Genomic DNA, 19,285 nt, shown 5'->3' on the forward strand with positions numbered 1-19,285 from the left:
AGAGAAAAGAAAACATTGCCTCTCTCAAGTTTTCTTCTCTACCATTCTACCTCAGTTTGTCATTCTCCTCTCTTCTCTCACTGCCCTCTCTTGGCTGTCCTCTCAACAATCAGTGCCCAGTGAGCCACGAGACGCACTTAAGCGCCGACCGGCGGTAACCTCACGCCGCCCTAGTATTTTTTTCTCACACCCACCGCACGCACGCTCCTACAAAAACTGCAAACATGCACGTATGCATGTGAGCATACACACGTATAAAAACCCTAAAAAGATAGACCACACGTACAAAACTATGCATTTGCTTCTCTACTCATTGTGTAGCTGAATAAAACAAAGCAGCCGGGTTAGTGTCCCGTTTACCTGCTGACTTCCACGATAAAGAGCTGAGAGGTTAGAGGAACAGAGTGCGAGCTGCTGTCACACAGCATTACCAGCCTCGGATCTCAGGTTCCAACCTCAGGATCAACAGCACAAAGACAAGTGTCTCCTCAGATGCACTCTAGAGCTAACCTCAAACCTCTAGAGCACTTTGTTACAACACACAATTACACGCAGAGAGAATGACACACATGCACAACATGCCCACACAAATGTGCATTTAGAAAATGATTTAATACACACACGCGTTCGTTTTCACACCACACATGAATGACATAAGCTTACCTGGCAAGTAGTAAAGTGGTGCTTTTAGTCCAAACATGGTTTCTGTTTAAGTGTCATGAAGCCACAGCAACTTGTTTCAAATGTGTAGGCAGCAGCCCTGTCCTGGATGACTTCGACAGAAAGGGACTGCGCCTTCGCAGCCACCCAGAAACGAGGCTCAGTGTGTGGTGAGGCTGGGCTGGGACTCAGCCTGTCATCCCTGCTTTCTGGTCCTCGCTAACCAAGCGTGAGGCTGGGACCGCCCAGCCAGCCAGGACACACACACATACACAAACACTCAGACAGCCACACAGATACACACAGACAGAGCGGTGCAAGGGTCAACCCCAGAGCACGCCCGTGCTCTCAACCCCCTCACTCTTGCCCAAGATCCCAGGGGCAAAGGGTCACAACACTTGCTGTTCGTTTCTAAGCAGCAGCAGGAAACGCGCTTTCTCAATCTCTTTCTTACATGAGCACACACAAACAGACACGCACACACACCCGGCGAGTCGGGACAGCCGGAGAGAGAGATGTAAAAGCTAGCGGTCCAGTGTCAAGAAGAGGTGAAAAGAGGAAGGAGGGAGAATAAACTCAGGCTGGGTAAATCCTGCAGACAAGAGCAACGACTGATTCCTAGGACTGCCTTTTATCCCTCTATCCAAGAAAGATGATCAGAAGAGAGACAGCTCTGCTTCCTCCGCTACTGCTGCCACTCTCTCTCTCGCTCTCTCATTTTCTCACCCTCCCCTCTCTCTCTCTCTCACTGCCGACACACAAGGAAAGAGGTGGAGGAGAGGAGGAGAGAAGGAGGGCAGAATGAACTCCCTCCAGGCAACAAGACTGCCAGATAGCGAGGAAGGGAGTGTGTGTGTGTGTGTGTGTGTGTGTGTGTGTGTGTGTGTGTGTGTGTGTGTGTGTGTCAGTGTGAGGGGGTTGGTGGTGTTAGAGCAAAAGAAGAGCCTGAATAGGCAAGGGTACAGATGAGAAGGAAATACCAGCCAATGCTGATGCTTCACCCGAGGAGGAGAATGGTCACAGTTCAATTTGGAGTTAGGGTGACAGCTGATTGGACAGCACCAGTGACAGCGAGAGGCCAACGACTATCAAGGGAGCATCTGTTCTCACTGTATCAGACAGTAGGAAAGCATCAACCCGTAGAGAGTGCAGAGTGTGTGTTGTGGGTCTTCAAGGGCAGCTCACAATAGAACAGCTACGTATTTGGAGGAGGAAAATATAAAAGATCCCCCGCCTCCATTCTCTCCTCTGAAAATGAGAGTCCTCGTCTCTGTCTGCAAGTGTGTGGGTGCATTTGTGTGTCCGTCTAGGAAACTTGGCTTGTGCAGTCTTCTGCACAGACTGCTCACCATGCTGCGCCGACAGCAGACTTTCCCCCTTTCTCTCTCACTGCCTCTCTCCTCATCATACACACACGCATACACACACGCGAATAAACACACAAAACATGTTGTGTTATGCCCCCTGCTCCACACAAAAACCTGACCGAGATGGTGGCAATAGGGGTGAGGAGTTAACTATCTGCTGGGAAGCATCCATACCAAACCATATCAGCCACAAAAACAGCAGGCGCGGGGGCAAGAGCAAGAAAGTAAGGAAAAAAATAAAGAAAGGGAAAAGATAGATGATTTTTGAAATAGTCTACCACGATATTTTGCCCCTGGGTTGCTCTCCAACCCATTCTATGAAAAAGAGAGGGAGGGAAGGCTGGCAGGAGTTTAGTGACGAAAGAGAGAGGAGGCACACTGAGGGGTCCCATGCCTCCAGCAAGACTCGGAGGACACAGGAAAAGACAGCACACATCGAGAGAAACAGCGGGAGTGTGAAAGCCATGCTCATAGGCAAATAGGCCAAATAATCACTAACAAGGACTGGTGACTGAAGGAAGAGGGAGAGACACAGAGGGACAGACTAATGTGAAAGGGGGAGTCTATAAATTGAAATGAGAAGTAAAGCAGATTTAAGTCTTTTAGCATGATTGGTAGAATGTGTAACTTCTAACATAAAGGTGGATAAGTACGTTCAGCATGTTGACATTTGCGCACCCTTTATACTGTATTCCTTATGGTTAAGTGCGTCCGAATAACACGCATCATCTTTGCTGAGAGGCATCTGTGTGATTCTGTGTTGTGTTGCAAAGGTGTGTGCGTGAGGCAGGTGTTGAAGTGTCTCACACCTTGTGAGAGAGGTTGGGAGGCGATGTGTCCCCCTGAGGGACAACACCACCTAGCCTGATGACACACTGGCAGACACAGAGACAGAACTAAAAATACGATGCCCAATTTCCGCAACTTGGACCGCATGAAGATGAGGAGGACCGAAGGAGAACAAGAAGATTTGTACGTTTTTCAACATTGCTTCCAACAAGCCTTCAGAGACTTCAATTAAAACAACATCTTCTAACTTATGACTACAAATACATCTTTGAACAATATTGCTATGGGGAAAAAAAAAAAAACATTTTACCAGGAATAGGTTATCCCAGTTTTTTTTTTCATCATTTCTTTTTAAGGGTGGCACCTTTGGTGACATTTTTTTTTCCCCTTCTCCTAGTTTTACATTGCAGTAACTACTGAAGATCACTTCTTAAACCTCAAATGCTGTGTATGCTTCTGATGATGAAGATGCAGACTTTTTTCCATCATTTTCAGGATCTATTTTCGTCGCCATTTGCAGCAGCCACCAATGGACTTCAGGAAAACCACTTGAAGAAATTTGCTAAACTAAAGCAGCTTAAAAAGGTAGTTTAAACAACTTTGTTAAAAATAGGAATGATCAAATTCGCAATTGCATCCATCCATCTATTTTCTTCTGCTCATCCAGATCAGGGTCTGAGAGGAGCTGGAGCCTATCCCATCTGCTACATGGCAAGAGGCAGGGTACAGCGTGGACAGGACACTGGTTTGTTTCAGGGGTAACACAGAGAGAGACAACCATTCATGCACAAACTCACAACTACAGCAAACTTCAAATCACCAATTAACTGAACCCCTTGCAAGTCACTGGAGTGTTGGAGTGTTGGGGTCTAGGCGATGAGGGGAAAGTAACACCAACATCAAAACCAAAGCCACTGCCTACATTCAAATCGAGGACCTTCTTGCAGTCATATATTATATCATATGGTATCATATCACAAAACATTTGCTATATGATGATTTTTCCTTTGGCTTAAATTTAGGAGGTTTACCCACAATAAAGCTGCTGCTTGAAGAATGTATAATGTGTGCACGACTTCATGGAATAGGATATAAAAAGTAGGTGGGGATCTAAAACGGGAATTTAATTACAGTAACAGAGAAGTTGTAACAAAAAAAAATTCACTGTAATTTTAATTTCAGTGGTATTTTCAGTTGAATTAAATACACAAAAATATAAAAATATAGTACAGTGCTGTTGGAGAACAGCAACAGAGTCAAAAAAGTCACTAATCCAATATGTTGAAATCAAAGTCCTGACCTCAGGATAACAAAATATATGCTCAACTGCTTATTTCAATGTTATCGTCATTGTTGGCATGCAGGACTGGTGATTTAGATTATTCTCACGCAGAACATGCAGAGCGCTTGAAGGGACACATGTAATAAGTGTGCTATGATCTAAAAGTCATACCTCATGTTGGCTGACACAGAAAAAAAATGGCAGTCTGTGATGTAAAAATTTCAAACGGCTGCAGCATGACAGTTTTTTTCCCCCAAAACAAACACAAGAATTCCTTTTTGTTTAACAGGATCTTCTGTAACAAAGACATGAAACATCCCAAGTTTTAAATGCAAACTCAGATTGACCATTTGCTCGTTTAGTTTTTCTTTTTTACACTAGTAAAATGAGAAAAAGAGCAGTAACGTCACAGGTTTCTGTGTTGAAATCAAATCATGTGGGTTATTGCAGAGATGAAAAGTGGGACTGACAGGTAACGATAAAGAATCATGTGTCTGCTTTTTTATTTCGCTGCTCATTAAGGGACAGGCAGTGCTGGAGAACAGCTATTGTCCTCTGTTATTCAACGTAGTGTAATGAGTCACAGTTGACAAGTGCACTGCAGAAGAAGAAACGTACATGGAGGCACACACACACACACACACACACACACACACACACACACACACACACACACACACACACACACACACACACACACACACACACTCTGTCTTGCTCTCTCTCTCTCTCTGAAAGGGTATAAAAGCTCCCTGGGGACCAAGGCAGCATGTGAGACTGAAACACTGTGATCAAGAACTAACAGGGAGAGGGAAAGAACAAGAGAGGGGAAGAACAAAAACAAGTGAAAAGGGGGTTTAAAAAAAGAATAAAATGAAAACGGCATGGATAAGAAGACACAGTCAGCTGACAAAGACGGGGATGAAAACAGGTAGAGAGACAAAGAGAGAGGAGAGAGCGAGAGAGAGAGATTATATTCCTTAATTCTTTGGCTATGTTCAGAGAAAGCAAGACTGAGCTCAGTCACACATACTGTACACATACACACACGTAAACCTGCCACACTCACTTCCTGTCAACCCACTATACTATTGTCTCCCCTACATCCCCCCCTTCAAAGACATAATCACTCTCTGAAGCATTGTGCCCAAGTGTGTGTGTGTGTGTGTGTGTGTGTGTGTGTGTGTGTGTGTGTGTGTGTGTGTGTGTGAGTGCGCAAGTGAGAGAGGGTTGAACGTATGACTTCTTCCTCAGCAAGGAGTGCCAGGATAAGACATCACTATAATCTTTACCTACCCCGCACAGCCTCTGCCAAATAGACTTGCAAAGATAAACACACACAAACATATACTGTGCATCCCAGTAACGCGCTGCACTCTGACGTGAATGCAAAAAGAGAAGGTGTGGGATTCTCAAAGAGAAGAAAGAAATAAAGCCTGTGTTGCACGCAACATCACAAGTGAGGATGTGCATTCAAAAAACAAAAGTGTCAGGGATTTTCAGAGTAAATTTAAAGCAATTCACCTTTTAAATGGGGGGAAAAAAACACTCAACATCTTCAATGGGTTCTTTGGAACGTACTCATTATATGACTGAATAAAAAAAAGGCACTAATTGCATATGTGTAATAAAAGTCCTTTCCACTTTGCAAATCCTTCTTTACATGCGGCGACCGATAAGCATCACAAATGACAACCATGAAATTGAGCGTAAACATAATTCAAACCATGCAGTGATGCTGTTTCATTGAGTATCTCTCTATCGGTAAGGAGATTTCTAATAGCCAGTAATTGTGACAGGAGAAATGTTTGAAGTTATAACATGGTGAGTACAATCCTTCACAGTGTGATCCTGCTTCTTGAAAATACACAATCTTGAAAATAATTTAACAAATATCGGATAAATAAAGTATTTATCATTTCATCTGTCAATGCCCAGTGCATGTCAATGCCCTACAGAGCAACCAACATGAAGGGTGTGGGGAAATATCAATATAGGAGAACATTATACAAATTTCTCTTGTGGTGCAATTATCAAGACGTACATGCCAAGTACAGAATTCTTTATTGAAACATGCAGCTGCTGCAAACAGATCCCGCAACACTGAAGTACTGACCTACAAAAGACTCATGACTCCTCGTGGTGGTCCGCCAAACATGGCTGAAACTGCTGTAGTACGATGCCAAAAACTGAATTGTAGATGTGCAGTTATTTCCACGTAAAATAGAGGTCTCCTAAGATCTTCTCTTACAAAATCAATAATATAAATCAAACTATTAAATGCATGCATCGCTATTTTCAGTTGTTTTTTTAAACAACAGAACTAATATGGCTGTACAAGGGATGATAATTGTTTCCCGAAAGCCAATTTGTGTGATGTTTTTCAGGCTGAGGGAGAAAATATTTCCAACTTAGCGAAGCAGCTAAAAGACCAGCATCCAGATCTGTTAAAAAAATTCAAGTTGTGCAAGTTAAATTAACACTCACATCATCCGAAGTATTTTCCTTTTCAGATTATCCTAAAATGTAAATCACCAATTAATTTGGAGAACCTGGCACTGCCACTATGAAGTCCACTTTGTTCCACAGGGCAAAATGTTTGCAATCCGTTTGCAAAGTGATGATGTGATGACCCCTGCTTCTGGGTCAAAACTACTCTGCGTTTATTAAGGCTGTTGTCTTTTTAACATGTTTTAATGCTTTGTATCTTGTTCTCTTTAATCTGAACAAGCCCTTAAAAAAAGGCAGTGATCACTGTTTGCATCTCTTGGTTTTTATTACCACTATTCATTTTAAAACCTACAATGTAGCTACAGTCCAGCCCGTGCACCAGTAAATTAATGACTAACCTCATATTGTGGATCGGCTATCAAAGGTGTTCTCCTGACTGAAGTTTGGTTCGTTTACAGTATCCTGCCATGCGTTTACATTTGTCCCTAACCATCAGGAATCGTGCCGTTAACTTTTACCAAATGGAAAAAAGTTAGCGTTCATCCTCCAGCCTCACTGTGCTAATGTGTATATGTTATGCTAACCATAGCTGTGTAGCTAGCCACCACGTGTATCATGATATCGTGTTTGTGGGTGATGTTGTGTATTGTGAGTTACTCTGCGAGTCCCATTTTTACCTTAAATGGCCTCTGTGAGCAGAAAAGAGAGAGGGAGCGATTTTATTAATTTGAAAAAAAGCAGCATAAGTGTGTCCGCATCAACTCTGATGCGAAATAATATCGTCACCCTTCTCTCACCCTTATCTGCTAAGACTCGCACTCGCTCCGCCATTACGCGCTCCCATTTAACCTGACCTCGCACTGGTGATTAGAAGCCTGTGAAGTGTGTGAGCGTGTGTGCGCGTATATATTGGTCTTTGTGTGTGAGATGCTTCTCTCTGTATGCTAATCACAGCCTAGCGCTGAGAATTAATTTGCAAATGTGTCATTACCCATCAGGCTCAGCAGCAATAACCCTGCAATTACACAACTCTCACTTGGCCAGCTGAGCACCACACACACGTGCAGGCAAACGGATGTGTACACACACATAGGCATAGGCGCGGGGGCGCGCGCACACACAAAACTGGACTAAATGGATTCTGATTCTGGTGTTCTGGTGTACAGATGCAATATTCAGGAAATATTTCTACACAAATATATCTGCTTTGCTGCGGAGAGAAAAAAACATAAACAGTTCTGTAGGCGATGTAGGACATATCCGGTGTGTTTAGAGTCTAATCACAGCTCCTCGCCTCGGTGTCAACAGGACAGCAACCGAGGTCACCTGCGCACTTTTCACTCACTCCACATTAAAGGGAAGTGCGGCCTTGCTAAGAACTCCAACAGCATCGCACAGAGCCTTCATATTACGGATACAGCAACATAAAAACGTGCATGTGTGTGCATGATTTTGAACACTTACCTGTGAAGTAAGGCATCAGGATGAGAGGTGAAGTGCGCAGCGGCCATGAGGAGGAAGGCAGTTGACATGGAAAAGAAAGAATACAAAGCTGTGAGTACCTATGTGCCACATTTCAGGCCGAAAATGCTTACCAATAGCTTCGTTTTTAAACATCTTTAAAGCGAATTACAAATTAAAGAAAATGCTGGATAAGAGATTGGTGAAACCACAATAATTCACGTTTCTTTGCAGGGTTGGAGGTGCTCACTGAAAAGGCTTGTGGTATTAAAAATAGCCTGTGTATTCAGTATATCTTATTATCCCAAGCTGCTGCCTTACATTACGCATAGAGAGAAGTAGAAAGGGTCAGTGTCGGGTCCACCTCTGAAGCTGAGGAAAGACTGACACTGTTTACCATTCGAGCTGCTAGATGAGGTTTTAGGTTGTTAGCTCACAACAACGTTTTAACAACCGCACTCTGTTTCAAAGTTGAGGTCAAGCAAGGGTGACATTAAAACTAAATGTTTGCTCTGTCACTGGATGCAGACCACCTGCTCTTCAACTCTACTTTACACATCACATAACCTTGTATGGTTATAGCTCCACCATAAATCTGCGTCTGCTACAAGAAACTAAGCTTCAATGGCCCACACGCTCACCTAAAGCACGCTACACTCCTGTCACAAATACTTCAACACTTTACGCACATTAGCTCTAGTGCTGACCCTGTTGCCCTGTGCTTCTGTGACACCAAAGGTGTTTAAATGTGGATGTATAACGTACGTGTCTTTCAACTCACCAAAACCTTGTCCACGATTTCCACAATCTAGTCTACACAAGAGACAAAACTAAGACTGAATACGTTTTATCAACAGAGAAATAACAGTAATAATAATTTTAAAATGCTACAAAGATTCATGCCTTTTCTAAGGTTATGCAGTCTGGCAGACAAAAGACAAGTAAAAAAAACTTAATATGGCAGAAACCTTCAAATCAAAAAGAGAAAAGAGAAGGTTTATTGGTTAAAATAAAAGAATCACAGGTCACCATTCAACAACTGGTGATGTTTTACTGCTGCCAAATCTGCTTTTGTGAATTTTTTAAAAAAAAAGAAAAAGATGGTGAAGATAGTAGTAGTAGTATTTATTTATTGTCATTGTCAAGAACAATGAAATTGCGTTTGGGGCTTCCATACAACCCAAAAAAAAGAAGAAAATAATAAATACCCCTTAAAACCCAAGTGTACATATTTAACCCAGTGTGACTCCAATGCAATAAGACAATCCTTAGCAATAATGTTCGTAGAAATTCAGACAAAGACCTGAGAAACATGACAAAATACAACAATGCAACCCATTCAATATTATTGTACTGTGAGATATGATATCAGATATGATAGTTATCTATTTAAGAAAGAGGGGGGGGGGGGGGGGGAGGAGGGGGAAGAGAATAAAGATATGATGCACCAATGCAGACCAGTTCATTGCTATTAAGAAGTTGGATATGGTTATTGTCCGTGAGAGGGGGGCAGAGAGTTCAGGAGCCTCACAGCCTGTGGATACAGGCTGTTGGCCAGTCTGGATGTTCTGGCCTGTATAGACCTGTACCTTCTCCCTGAGGGCAGCAGATGGAAAAGGTGGCACGCAGGGTGATGTTGGTCCCGCAGGATACTGTGCACCCTCCTCAGACAGCGAGTGGGGAAGATATTACTGATCTCTGGCAGACTTGTTCCAATAATTCTGCCAGCTTCTTTCACCACCCGCTGGAGTGCTTGCTGATCGGCCTTGGTGCAGCTGGGGAACCATACTAGAAATCCATACGTCAGAACGCTGCTGATGGCACAGTTGTAGAAGTTCAACATCAGAGATCTGGGAATGTGTGCGCTCCGCAGTCTCCTCAGGTAGTAGAGGCGCTGTTGGGCCTTCCGTGCAACTGAGGTGATATGGTTGCCCCAGGACAGGTCCTCGGTCACAGTTACCCCCAAGAATTTAAAACTGCTCACCCTCTCCACCGCCTCACTGCCAATGAAGAGAGGCAGATGGTTGTTATGACCCCTCTTCCGGAAATCTACAATGATCTCCTTGGTCTAAACACTCGAATCTCCAGTTAATAAATAAATGTACTGGAGGCACTGCTAGCAAATAACACTGCAAGACTGAGTCTAGGTTGACTCTCTATTCTGGCAAAACTGATCAAACTGCTGCACAAATATCAGAATACTTTCAGTATTGACAACCAAGGCCTGGAGAGGTTCTTGTCAAAGTACTGGATAGTACAAGAGCCTTAAGCCGAAGGCAGCAGTAACTGACTGACTGCACACAGCACATCTGGTCTGATTTGTGCTCAGGAGAATTTGCATTAATACTGTAACCAGCTACAAGGCTGCATATATGCTTCCAGATAAATGTTAGTTAAGGTATTGATACAAACATCAGCAAAATAACTGTCCAGGCAGAGGCAATCATCCAGTGGTCACATGTTACTTTAGAAGAGAGATGTTTGCACTCTATAGCCACTGCACACACAGAAACCTGCCAGTTTTCGTTGTTGGAACGATAGCAATCAGATGAACACATTGCGTCATGCTCCTCCTGAGCTGACAGCTATCAGTGTTTGAAATTCCCTGCTTGGCCTTTGCTTCTCGATCTTTGGGATAGTGAACCGTTGCGGCTCAGCAAGCATCCAAATTTCTCACTAAATTCACAGATTTGCTTTTACTGTCCAGAAAGCAGTAATGATAACATCATTGATGGTGATATTATTCCCAAATATCAAATGCTGTCACTAAGAGTTTAAAGTGGATTTCCTTTTAAAATATTCCCACCTATATTGACCAAAACCCAATTATACACTCACTTAGACCTGCAAATTCACTGGAACCATTTGGAGGGAGCTGACCTGAGCTGGCAAACTGATGTGCCGTCATATCATTTCCTTCCCACAATGCCTTGTGGCACACCTGCTTCCTAGCACAGACAACAGAAGCGTCCCTGTTCTCAGTCGAGGGAATGCATCGCGCCACACGTCTTTGCTCTGATGAGGCTTTTTATAGTCACTCAGCTCTCTTACCTGCATCCTCCAACTCTTCATCTGTCTCCATATCAAAGACATCAGATCTGCTGCCTCTCAGCAAGTCCCGTTTTTATTAGACAGAAGAGCAGAGAACCAAAGACAAAGTACTGAAGTGGAGGAGAAGGAAGGAGGGGCGCTTTAAAAGTGCTGCTCATTTGATTAACAAATATGTGTTCACATGTGAGCTGTGTGTTCCTCTGTTTAAGGTGTGTGTGCGTATGTGGGTGTGTGTCTGTGTAATCACCCGGGGGCAGGTGTATGGTATGCAAACGCAGCTGAGGAAGCCTAGAGAGCAGACACAGCAGGAGAATCCTGCTCTACAGCAACACCCGGAAAAAAGAAAAAAAAAGACAGGCTACGTATGCACACACACACAGATACACACACACACACACACACACAGATACACACATATGATTAGACACATACACGTTTACGTACATGTGCAGAAACAGGAATAGCACACACAATTCAATATACTTGATTTAATATTTAATTTTGTGCATGCATACACATGAGGCTGAGTCCACACACAAACACACACACTCGCGCACACACACAGAGCTGTTGGCGGTGTGTTTTTCGCTTGACTTGTGCTCTCCTGTGACATTTCCTCATTGGCTTGTTTGTCTCAATTATCCCTGCTTATTGGTTAACCCATTAACTTACACACAGGGAGGAGGAAAGGCGAGCGAGACCGAGAGAATAGGAGAAAGAGAGAGGGAGAGCTGGATTATGGCTCGACCTGCCTTAGGCGTGTTGTGCATCACACAACTGTATGAGGCCACAAACACGGGCCTGGCCGGGCGCCAAGCAAACACACAAGTTGTACATGTAACAGGCAACAGAGAGCAGCTGACGGGGCAGCAGAGAACCAGCACCGCAGGGCCTGTTGGAGGGCTGAACTGACCTTCTCCACTCACCATTGTGCTTTTGGATTTGGAACACACTACCTTACAACATGGTTTTTATCTTTGTGTGTGTGTGTGTGAGTTTTGTATTTGGTAAGCACATCATTAAAAGCGCCAATGTGTGTGCCCGTAATGTTTGTGTGTTGGACGACTGCCTGTGTGTTTGTGTGTGTAGAAGGAGGTTGCCTTGCCCTGTGTCAGGCCTCTGCTGTGCTCAGTAAGTGAGGCGTGCTAATACTGCGTGTGCTCAGGTTTCACGCATCAGCACACAGTCGAAGAGACTTACCCGAGGTCACAGACTGTCAACCCCCCTCCACCCCCACCTTTTATTTTTACTCCTCCCTCCTTTGACTCAATCCTTCCTTTTCTCACACTAAATACTTTACCTTTAGCCAAGCTTCAGCACTCCTTTGGCTCTTCCCCCCCTCCCTCTCTCCCACTTTGCTATCAGTCCTCCCTTCCCGCTGCCTCTCCTCCCACCTCCTCTCCTTCCCCAGAGAATTCCATCATGCTCAGTCTTTTAGTATCTTTCATGTCTTTTACCTGTCAACAGAGGAGAGAACGTGCGAGCCGCTCCCCAACAAAGGAAAAACACCCTCCTGTCATCTCAGAAAATGCTGCAGGGTGGAGGGGGCGCAGGGAGGAAGATCGACAGGGGGACAGAGGGAGGTAGATAGCACGGAAAGCAGAATCAAAAGGGAAATGTTGGGTCGAGGGAATAGAAATACGACGCAGAAGGAAGGAACTCGAGCCATTCCTGAGCAATTTAGCTGTGCAATCTAATATAGGAGAATGCCTAAAAAACACAATGCCATCATGTCACTGAATATAACGCTCTTTTTGAACGGTGAGCTCCTATCCTAATGATAAAGAGCAATTCATGCTACATGTGAACACAAGAACATAGACTTTCATGCATGACCTCCTCAGCTTCACACAGCTATAGTCTGTGAATCCTCAGGAGCTCAGTTCAGCTCCACCGCACTCCACAACAGTACCAGCAGCGCACATTCACACGGGATAAAACTATAAGCTGTGCAATCCAATAGGCACCTCACTCAATCTGTGACTGCCTCTCTATCCGATGCCCAGTGTGCGTGTGTGTGTGCATTTTGTGTGAGTGAATCCTTTGCTAGTACTAATCTGCTGGCACAGTCCCCGTCCTCATCGTTGCCCTCGTCTCCGTATTATTCTGGGATTAGCTTGTGTGTTAGCCTAGCCGCAGCCCACAGCCCGAGCTGGGGAGAGGCAGCCATCTTAGAACAATGCCTATTGATGAAACACTAAGAGGCTTGATTGGATTAATCATCTCTCCCTTTTTTCTCTCTCCTGCTTTTCTAGCCGTCCTGCTTTGTTTCCGCTCCTCTACTGTTTCCCTTCTTTACTTGTGCCTTTCCCTCCTTCTCTTCAAAGCACAATAACACCCAGATTTTGTTGTCTCTCCCCGGCGAGGAGATGACGCTGTTAACGCCCCCCTTGCTGGATAACGAACGCAAACAACAGGCTGGCGGTTTACGAGGGCACTTCAAGGTAAAAAGTAAACATCTAATTAAGAGGAGAATCAAATAGCTCCAAACTGCTTCTGTGTGGTAATACATTTTACATTACGGTGCTTAAATAGCGAGGCCCTCCTTGATGAGAACAAAACACTGCCTATGATAATGAATGTTTGATTATAATTAAGAATATAATCGTAGGAAAAGGTTTAGAAGAGAACTGTATGGAGGAGTCAGATGTTTCCTTTTTTTCTTTCCATGAAACACACGAGCAAGAGCTGCCAGAATGTGTGAGATTTGACAGCAGCAGCAGCACAGAAAGAGAGAAATAGGGGTGAATCTCTACAGATTTGGCCTGTGTTTAGTTGGGGCACTCTACCAAGTGGCAGTCGCTAGCCTGGGCGGCCTTTGGCCTGCTGTCCCCACCAATCACATTCCAGCCCCAACTACGCCAGCGTGGACCCACAGCAACCCTCCAGCCTGGTGCCAAACGCCTGCGCGCAAACACACACAAAGGCGCACACCGGCAACCACAGCTCACGCAAACACTGCAGCCAACTCCATTTTCAAACATGGATAACAACTGAATTAACACTCTGTGATCCTCTGCCAAAGCAGAAGGATGCTCCTTTATATATTCAAACACACACTTGCACGCACGTTAACGCAAACAAGCACGCTTAACCACAAACACACACATAAGACGCAGACACACACACGGGATACACAAGAGGCTGTTTGGGTGGAGTTATCTGCGTGTAGATTTTAAATGCATCTCGCCCTTATGTCCCTTATGTCTCTCTCGTGTTCTCTCTGTGGCTCTGTTTCACTCTCGCTGTGCCTTTTCTGCTTGGTGCAAAGATAAAAGCAAATTATAGTCTCATGCTGGTGTTGCTACGCTAAAGCCATTTAAACGGTGGCTCCTCTGTTTTGTGCTTCAATGTCTGGAATGTAGAAATTGTGTTGAAAACAAGGCCGAGTCAGAGCGGAGAGGAGACGAGGGAAGGCAAGGCCGGTTTTATAATGCAGTTGGGTCATCTTTTGTTCTCTCTGACCCGACGCTCAAACCAGTCTAAAATGCTGCAATAATAATGATAAATTACACCACCTTCTTCTCCTTTCCTCCTCCTTCCCCTTTTACTCCTCCGCATCTTATTCCTCTCCTGTTATTTGCTCAATCTGGGGGAGAAACTGAAATCCTCCCATCACAGTCGCAAATCTGACCGCTTCTTTTCTTTCTTTATTCTTTTCACCTGTCTTCTTTGTTTTTATATGATGAATACAGTGGCATGGACTGCTAATGTTGCACAAAAGTATGTAAAGATATGACCAAATGCAGGGAGACACACAAGATCTGAGACTACGCTTATTTTTGAAGACACCTATTGTCACAGCTATGGGCATGTAAAGATGTTTTTCTCTGTTGAAAATCGCAGCAGGAAAACGATGGCAACCGGCTAAAGGGAAAAAAAATGGAAAGAGGCAATCACCTGACATCATGGCTATTCATCCTGCAGAGCAAAGATCTGTTTGGTCTTCCACCAACACAAAGAGAAAAAGGCCGTCCAAGAATCCCTCCTTTCTCTTCCCTCTCTGTCTTTTTTTCCCACAGATTAATCTGTCCAACAGCCGTATAAATCTCCGCACTCGCTGTGGAGAAATGCTCTGCGTGGATCATTTATGTATGACAGAAAAAGGAGATAAACCTTGGTAAACCTCTCCAAGACACTCAATGAAAAAAAAAAGTCCAAATCAAACTCAGTGTGTTTTTTAGGGCCTAAACTGACCTCATGTGACATGTACTTTTTACATTACCCACTAAAGTGTGAGTGCCGTGTTGGACGTGCTGCTTGTTAAAGCGTCGTGATCATTTACGACTGAGGTCAACATCAATGTTTTTTTTGCTTAAAGTCTGGAGGAGAGGCGGAGGAAGGGATCAAGGGAAGGGGGTTAAGGGTGGTGGGCTGTAACCATGGTGCTGCTGAGGTTGGTCACTGTGGGAACGGGCATTTTGCAAGGTTGAGGAAGCGGGGTGGGTGGGGGGCTTTCTCTGAATTTTCCTCTGTCAGAGTTCACACAAAATAACTCAAGAAATACATTTGTTATCAAATTAATAATAAATGCTGGCAAACAAGAACATACTGAACAGAAATGCTGGCTATTCTTTCAAATACCCTGCAGAGGCGCCGCACCCTGTATAACACTTCTTGTAAAAAAAATCCCTCCAATACTAAACACAACATGTAAGATTAAGGCTGTAAGAAATGGACTTCCGGTTTATGTGACTATGGCGTAGGTCGCACCGAGCGTAGCTCCTTCAGAGTCTAGTTATTATCTAGCATTTCCAGGCACTTTTTGACGGGTTTTTTCTTTTTGTATAGTTCCGAGACAAGACTGTTTTTGCCTTTTGTGTTTACAATGTCGCGTAAGGTTAATAAGAGCGCAAGCACCTCTCAGCCGAACTTGCGGCCTGCTGCTAACACTGCATCCCCGCCTCGTGGTAAAACTTCGCCACGGCCTGGGTCACCCGACACGCCGCTCGTCGATACGGAAAAATTCACGAAGGCTGAACTCCTCTCTGAACTTCGTGAAGAAATTTCATCACTGTTTAAAAAGGAACTGACGACAGCGTTTGCGGAGAATCTCACGTCTATCAGGTCCGACATACAGCAACTAAAAACGGATCTTTCCTCAGATATAACTACCATGCGGCAGGAATTCGCTGGCCTCAGGAGCACGGTTACGGGGATGGAGCAGTCTCTCTCCACATGTACAGATGATATTGTCCACCTCCAAGCCAAAGTTGATGCGATGTCAAAGGAGTTGGCCAAATTGGAGAATAAATGCGAGGATTTGGAGTCCAGGTCTCGCCGCAATAATATACGCATTGTTGGTGTGCCAGAGGAGAACGTCCTGTCCGCTACAGATGTGTCCGTGCTGTTGATGGAGGCATTTCAGCTTGGGAAGGAGCCGCTTGTAGACAGAGCCCACCGAACTTTGGCCCCCAAACCTAACACCGGTGAACGTCCCCGTGCTGTGGTTGTGAAGCTGCACTATTACGCGGACTGTGCTAGGATTCTCCAGAAGGCCAGGGAGCTGCAGAGAGTGCAGATAAATAATATGACCATTTCTGTGTTCCCCGACCACACCGCTAAGACAGCGCGGGCCCGTGCGGCTTTCAATGAGGTCCGTCGCCAGCTTCGCGGCATCCAGGGAGTCCGATTTGGGATCCTCTATCCGGCAAGACTGCGGATCACTTATCAAGGAATGCAGCGCGACTTCGTCTCGCCAGATGAGGCCAAGGAATATATTAAGACAATAACCACGCGATAAAAAATATAGCGGGACAATGTTTGTTTGTTTGAAATAGCGCATGATCCAAATCCAAACATCATTGTGGTAAGCTAAGTTTGTTACTCTGCCAAACACTTGTTTTGTTTTACCTGTCTAATAGTAAAATATAATTGGGTTATTTTTATTTTATTTGTGCCTTTTAATCTATTGAGAAAAGACTCTGTTGGAGCTTTGGTTTGACACGGTTCGTTTCGTAGTCGGGAGCGTTTTTGTTCAGATTGCTCCGGGTGGGAGCGTGCACTGCCGTCTCCGTCGTTTGGGGATGGGGGCTTTTGCTGTGCAGGGGGGAGGCGGGTGGGTGTGTTTGACGTGTTATTATTATTTTTATTCTGAAGCTGTACTTTTGTTGTTGTGGGTTTGCGTTGTGTGTTTGTGTGAGTGTGTTTTTCCCACTTGTTCTTTCTTTGGGGGTGAAGAAATAAGTATTTTCTCTTTTGTCTTTCTGCAATGATCAGCACTTCAGGTCAGTCCTTAGGCAATAGTGGTATTAGATTTTTAACTTGGAATGTCAAAGGTATGAATAGCCCAATTAAACGATCTAAAATATTTACGCATCTTAAACGTTTAAAGAGTGATGTAATGTTTTTGCAAGAGACCCATTTGCGAGATCGGGATCATCTTAGGCTCAGGTGCCCATGGGTGGGTCATACTTTCCATTCAATGTTTAATTCAAAAGCCAGGGGGGTGGCGATCTTAATAAACAGAAGGGTACAGTTTACAGCCTCTGAGATTAAAGCTGACAAAAACGGGAGGTATTTGGTTGTTGTAGGCACCATGTACAATGTACCCGTCCTCTTAGTCAATGTGTATGCGCCAAATTTTGATAATCCAGGTTTTACAGATGCACTTTTGAGTAGTCTCCCTTCCCTTGATACTCATCTTTTGATATTGGGTGGTGACCTAAACTGTGTTATTGATCCTGCCTTAGATCGTTCGAATCCTCGGACCCTGACCCAATCCTCTATGTCCAAGTCTATTTCTGAGTTTATGTCTCAGAATGGTTTTGTAGATCCCTGGAGGTTTTCTAACCCTACTGCCAGAGCGTACTCTTTCTTTTCTCAGGTACATCAGTCCTTTTCGCGGATTGATTATTTTTTTGTGGACGGTTCCCTTATTCCAAAAGTACTGTCATCTACATATCATCCTATTGTCATTTCCGATCACGCACCACTTAGCGTTGACATCAAGCTCATAGCCCAGTCCTCTTTTTCCTCACCCTGGAGATTTAACTCTTTGTTGCTTTCGGATGAGGGGTTTGTTACCTTTATCAAATCCGCAATTGATGAATTTATGGTGTTTAACGACAGCAATACTGTTACGAGGTCATTGCTTTGGGAATCTCTTAAGGCATATGTGCGTGGGCAAATAATTTCTTTCTCTGCCCATTCCACTAAAAGCCACAAAGCCAAACTTCAAACTTTGACTACACAAATTTGTGACATAGATAGACAGGTTGTTGACAGTCCCACTCCCGATTTGCATAAAAGACGACTTGACTTGCAGACTGAATTTGATTTACTTTCTACGGCAGATGCTGAACGTCTTTTACTTCGTGCGCGTGCGACTTATTATGAATATGGTGATAAGCCCAGAAGGCTTTTGGCCCATCAGTTAAAACGTCAGGCCTCGTCTCGATTAATTTCCCAGATTAAAGATGCGGCAGGCAACTCGGTCTCTGATTCAAAGGAAGTAAACGAGGTGTTTAAGACGTACTATTCCTCCCTATATGAATCTGAATCTGCTGCTGACGCCTCAGAGATGGATTCTTTTTTTAACGGTCTTACAATGCCCACTGTCGATCCTGTTATAGCTGAACAATTAGATGCCCCTCTTAGGCTGGATGAAATTGTGCATGCAATCAAGACCATGCACAATGGTAAGGCACCAGGACCTGACGGGTTTTCAGTTGAATTTTTAAAAACTTTTATAGACAAGTTAGCCCCACTACTTCTTTCAGTGTATAATGAATCTTTTGAACGTGGTCTATTGCCCCCTACATTGTCTCAAGCACTAATTACTGTTCTCTTAAAGAAGGGTAAGGATCCTACGTCTTGCACCTCGTATAGGCCTATTTCACTGCTGAATGTTGATGTTAAAGTCTTGGCTAAAATTTTAGCAATTCGCCTTGAAAAGGTTCTTCCTACTATTATTTCAGATGAACAGAATGGCTTTATTAAAGGCCGCCAGCTGTTCTTTAATGTCCGCACGCTTTTGAATGTCATTCTTTCCCAACACTCAACCACTAATCCAGAAGTAGTTATCTCACTTGATGCTGAGAAAGCTTTCGATCGTGTAGAGTGGAGCTTTCTCTTTGCGGTCTTGCAAAGATTTGGTTTCAAGGACAGATTCATTTCATGGATTCGACTGTTGTACAGGGCACCCCAAGCCAGTGTCTATACAAATGGTGTTTCCTCTGGCTACTTCTCATTGTCACGCGGGACGAGACAGGGTTGCCCCCTG

The 19,285-nt window shown here is 44.2% G+C and overlaps 1 protein-coding gene and 1 long non-coding RNA gene across 3 annotated transcripts in view; both read right to left on the minus strand.

Annotated features, from left to right (window-relative positions):
* Positions 1-19,285, minus strand: part of gse1b (Gse1 coiled-coil protein b) — a 181,293-nt gene that overhangs the window by 64,138 nt on the left and 97,870 nt on the right. Inside the window, exon 1 of one of the 2 annotated variants that reach the window (XM_026169764.2) lies at positions 664-1,452. The exons of the other annotated variant lie outside the window; for it this stretch is intronic. Coding sequence (XP_026025549.1) covers positions 664-700 — 37 coding nt within the window. The 5' untranslated portion in view covers positions 701-1,452. Of the gene's footprint in view, positions 1-663; positions 1,453-19,285 lie in introns of those variants that run through there. 2 annotated transcript variants of the gene reach the window in all.
* Positions 9,123-11,194, minus strand: LOC145429506 (uncharacterized). Its single transcript, XR_013909756.1, has 2 exons — positions 11,062-11,194; positions 9,123-10,010 (listed from the first exon to the last, which is right to left on the minus strand). It is a non-coding gene; the product is annotated as an uncharacterized LOC145429506 (long non-coding RNA).

This window comes from Astatotilapia calliptera, chromosome 1 (assembly GCF_964374335.1).
Source record: "Astatotilapia calliptera chromosome 1, fAstCal68.1, whole genome shotgun sequence".
Taxonomy (NCBI): domain Eukaryota; kingdom Metazoa; phylum Chordata; class Actinopteri; order Cichliformes; family Cichlidae; genus Astatotilapia; species Astatotilapia calliptera.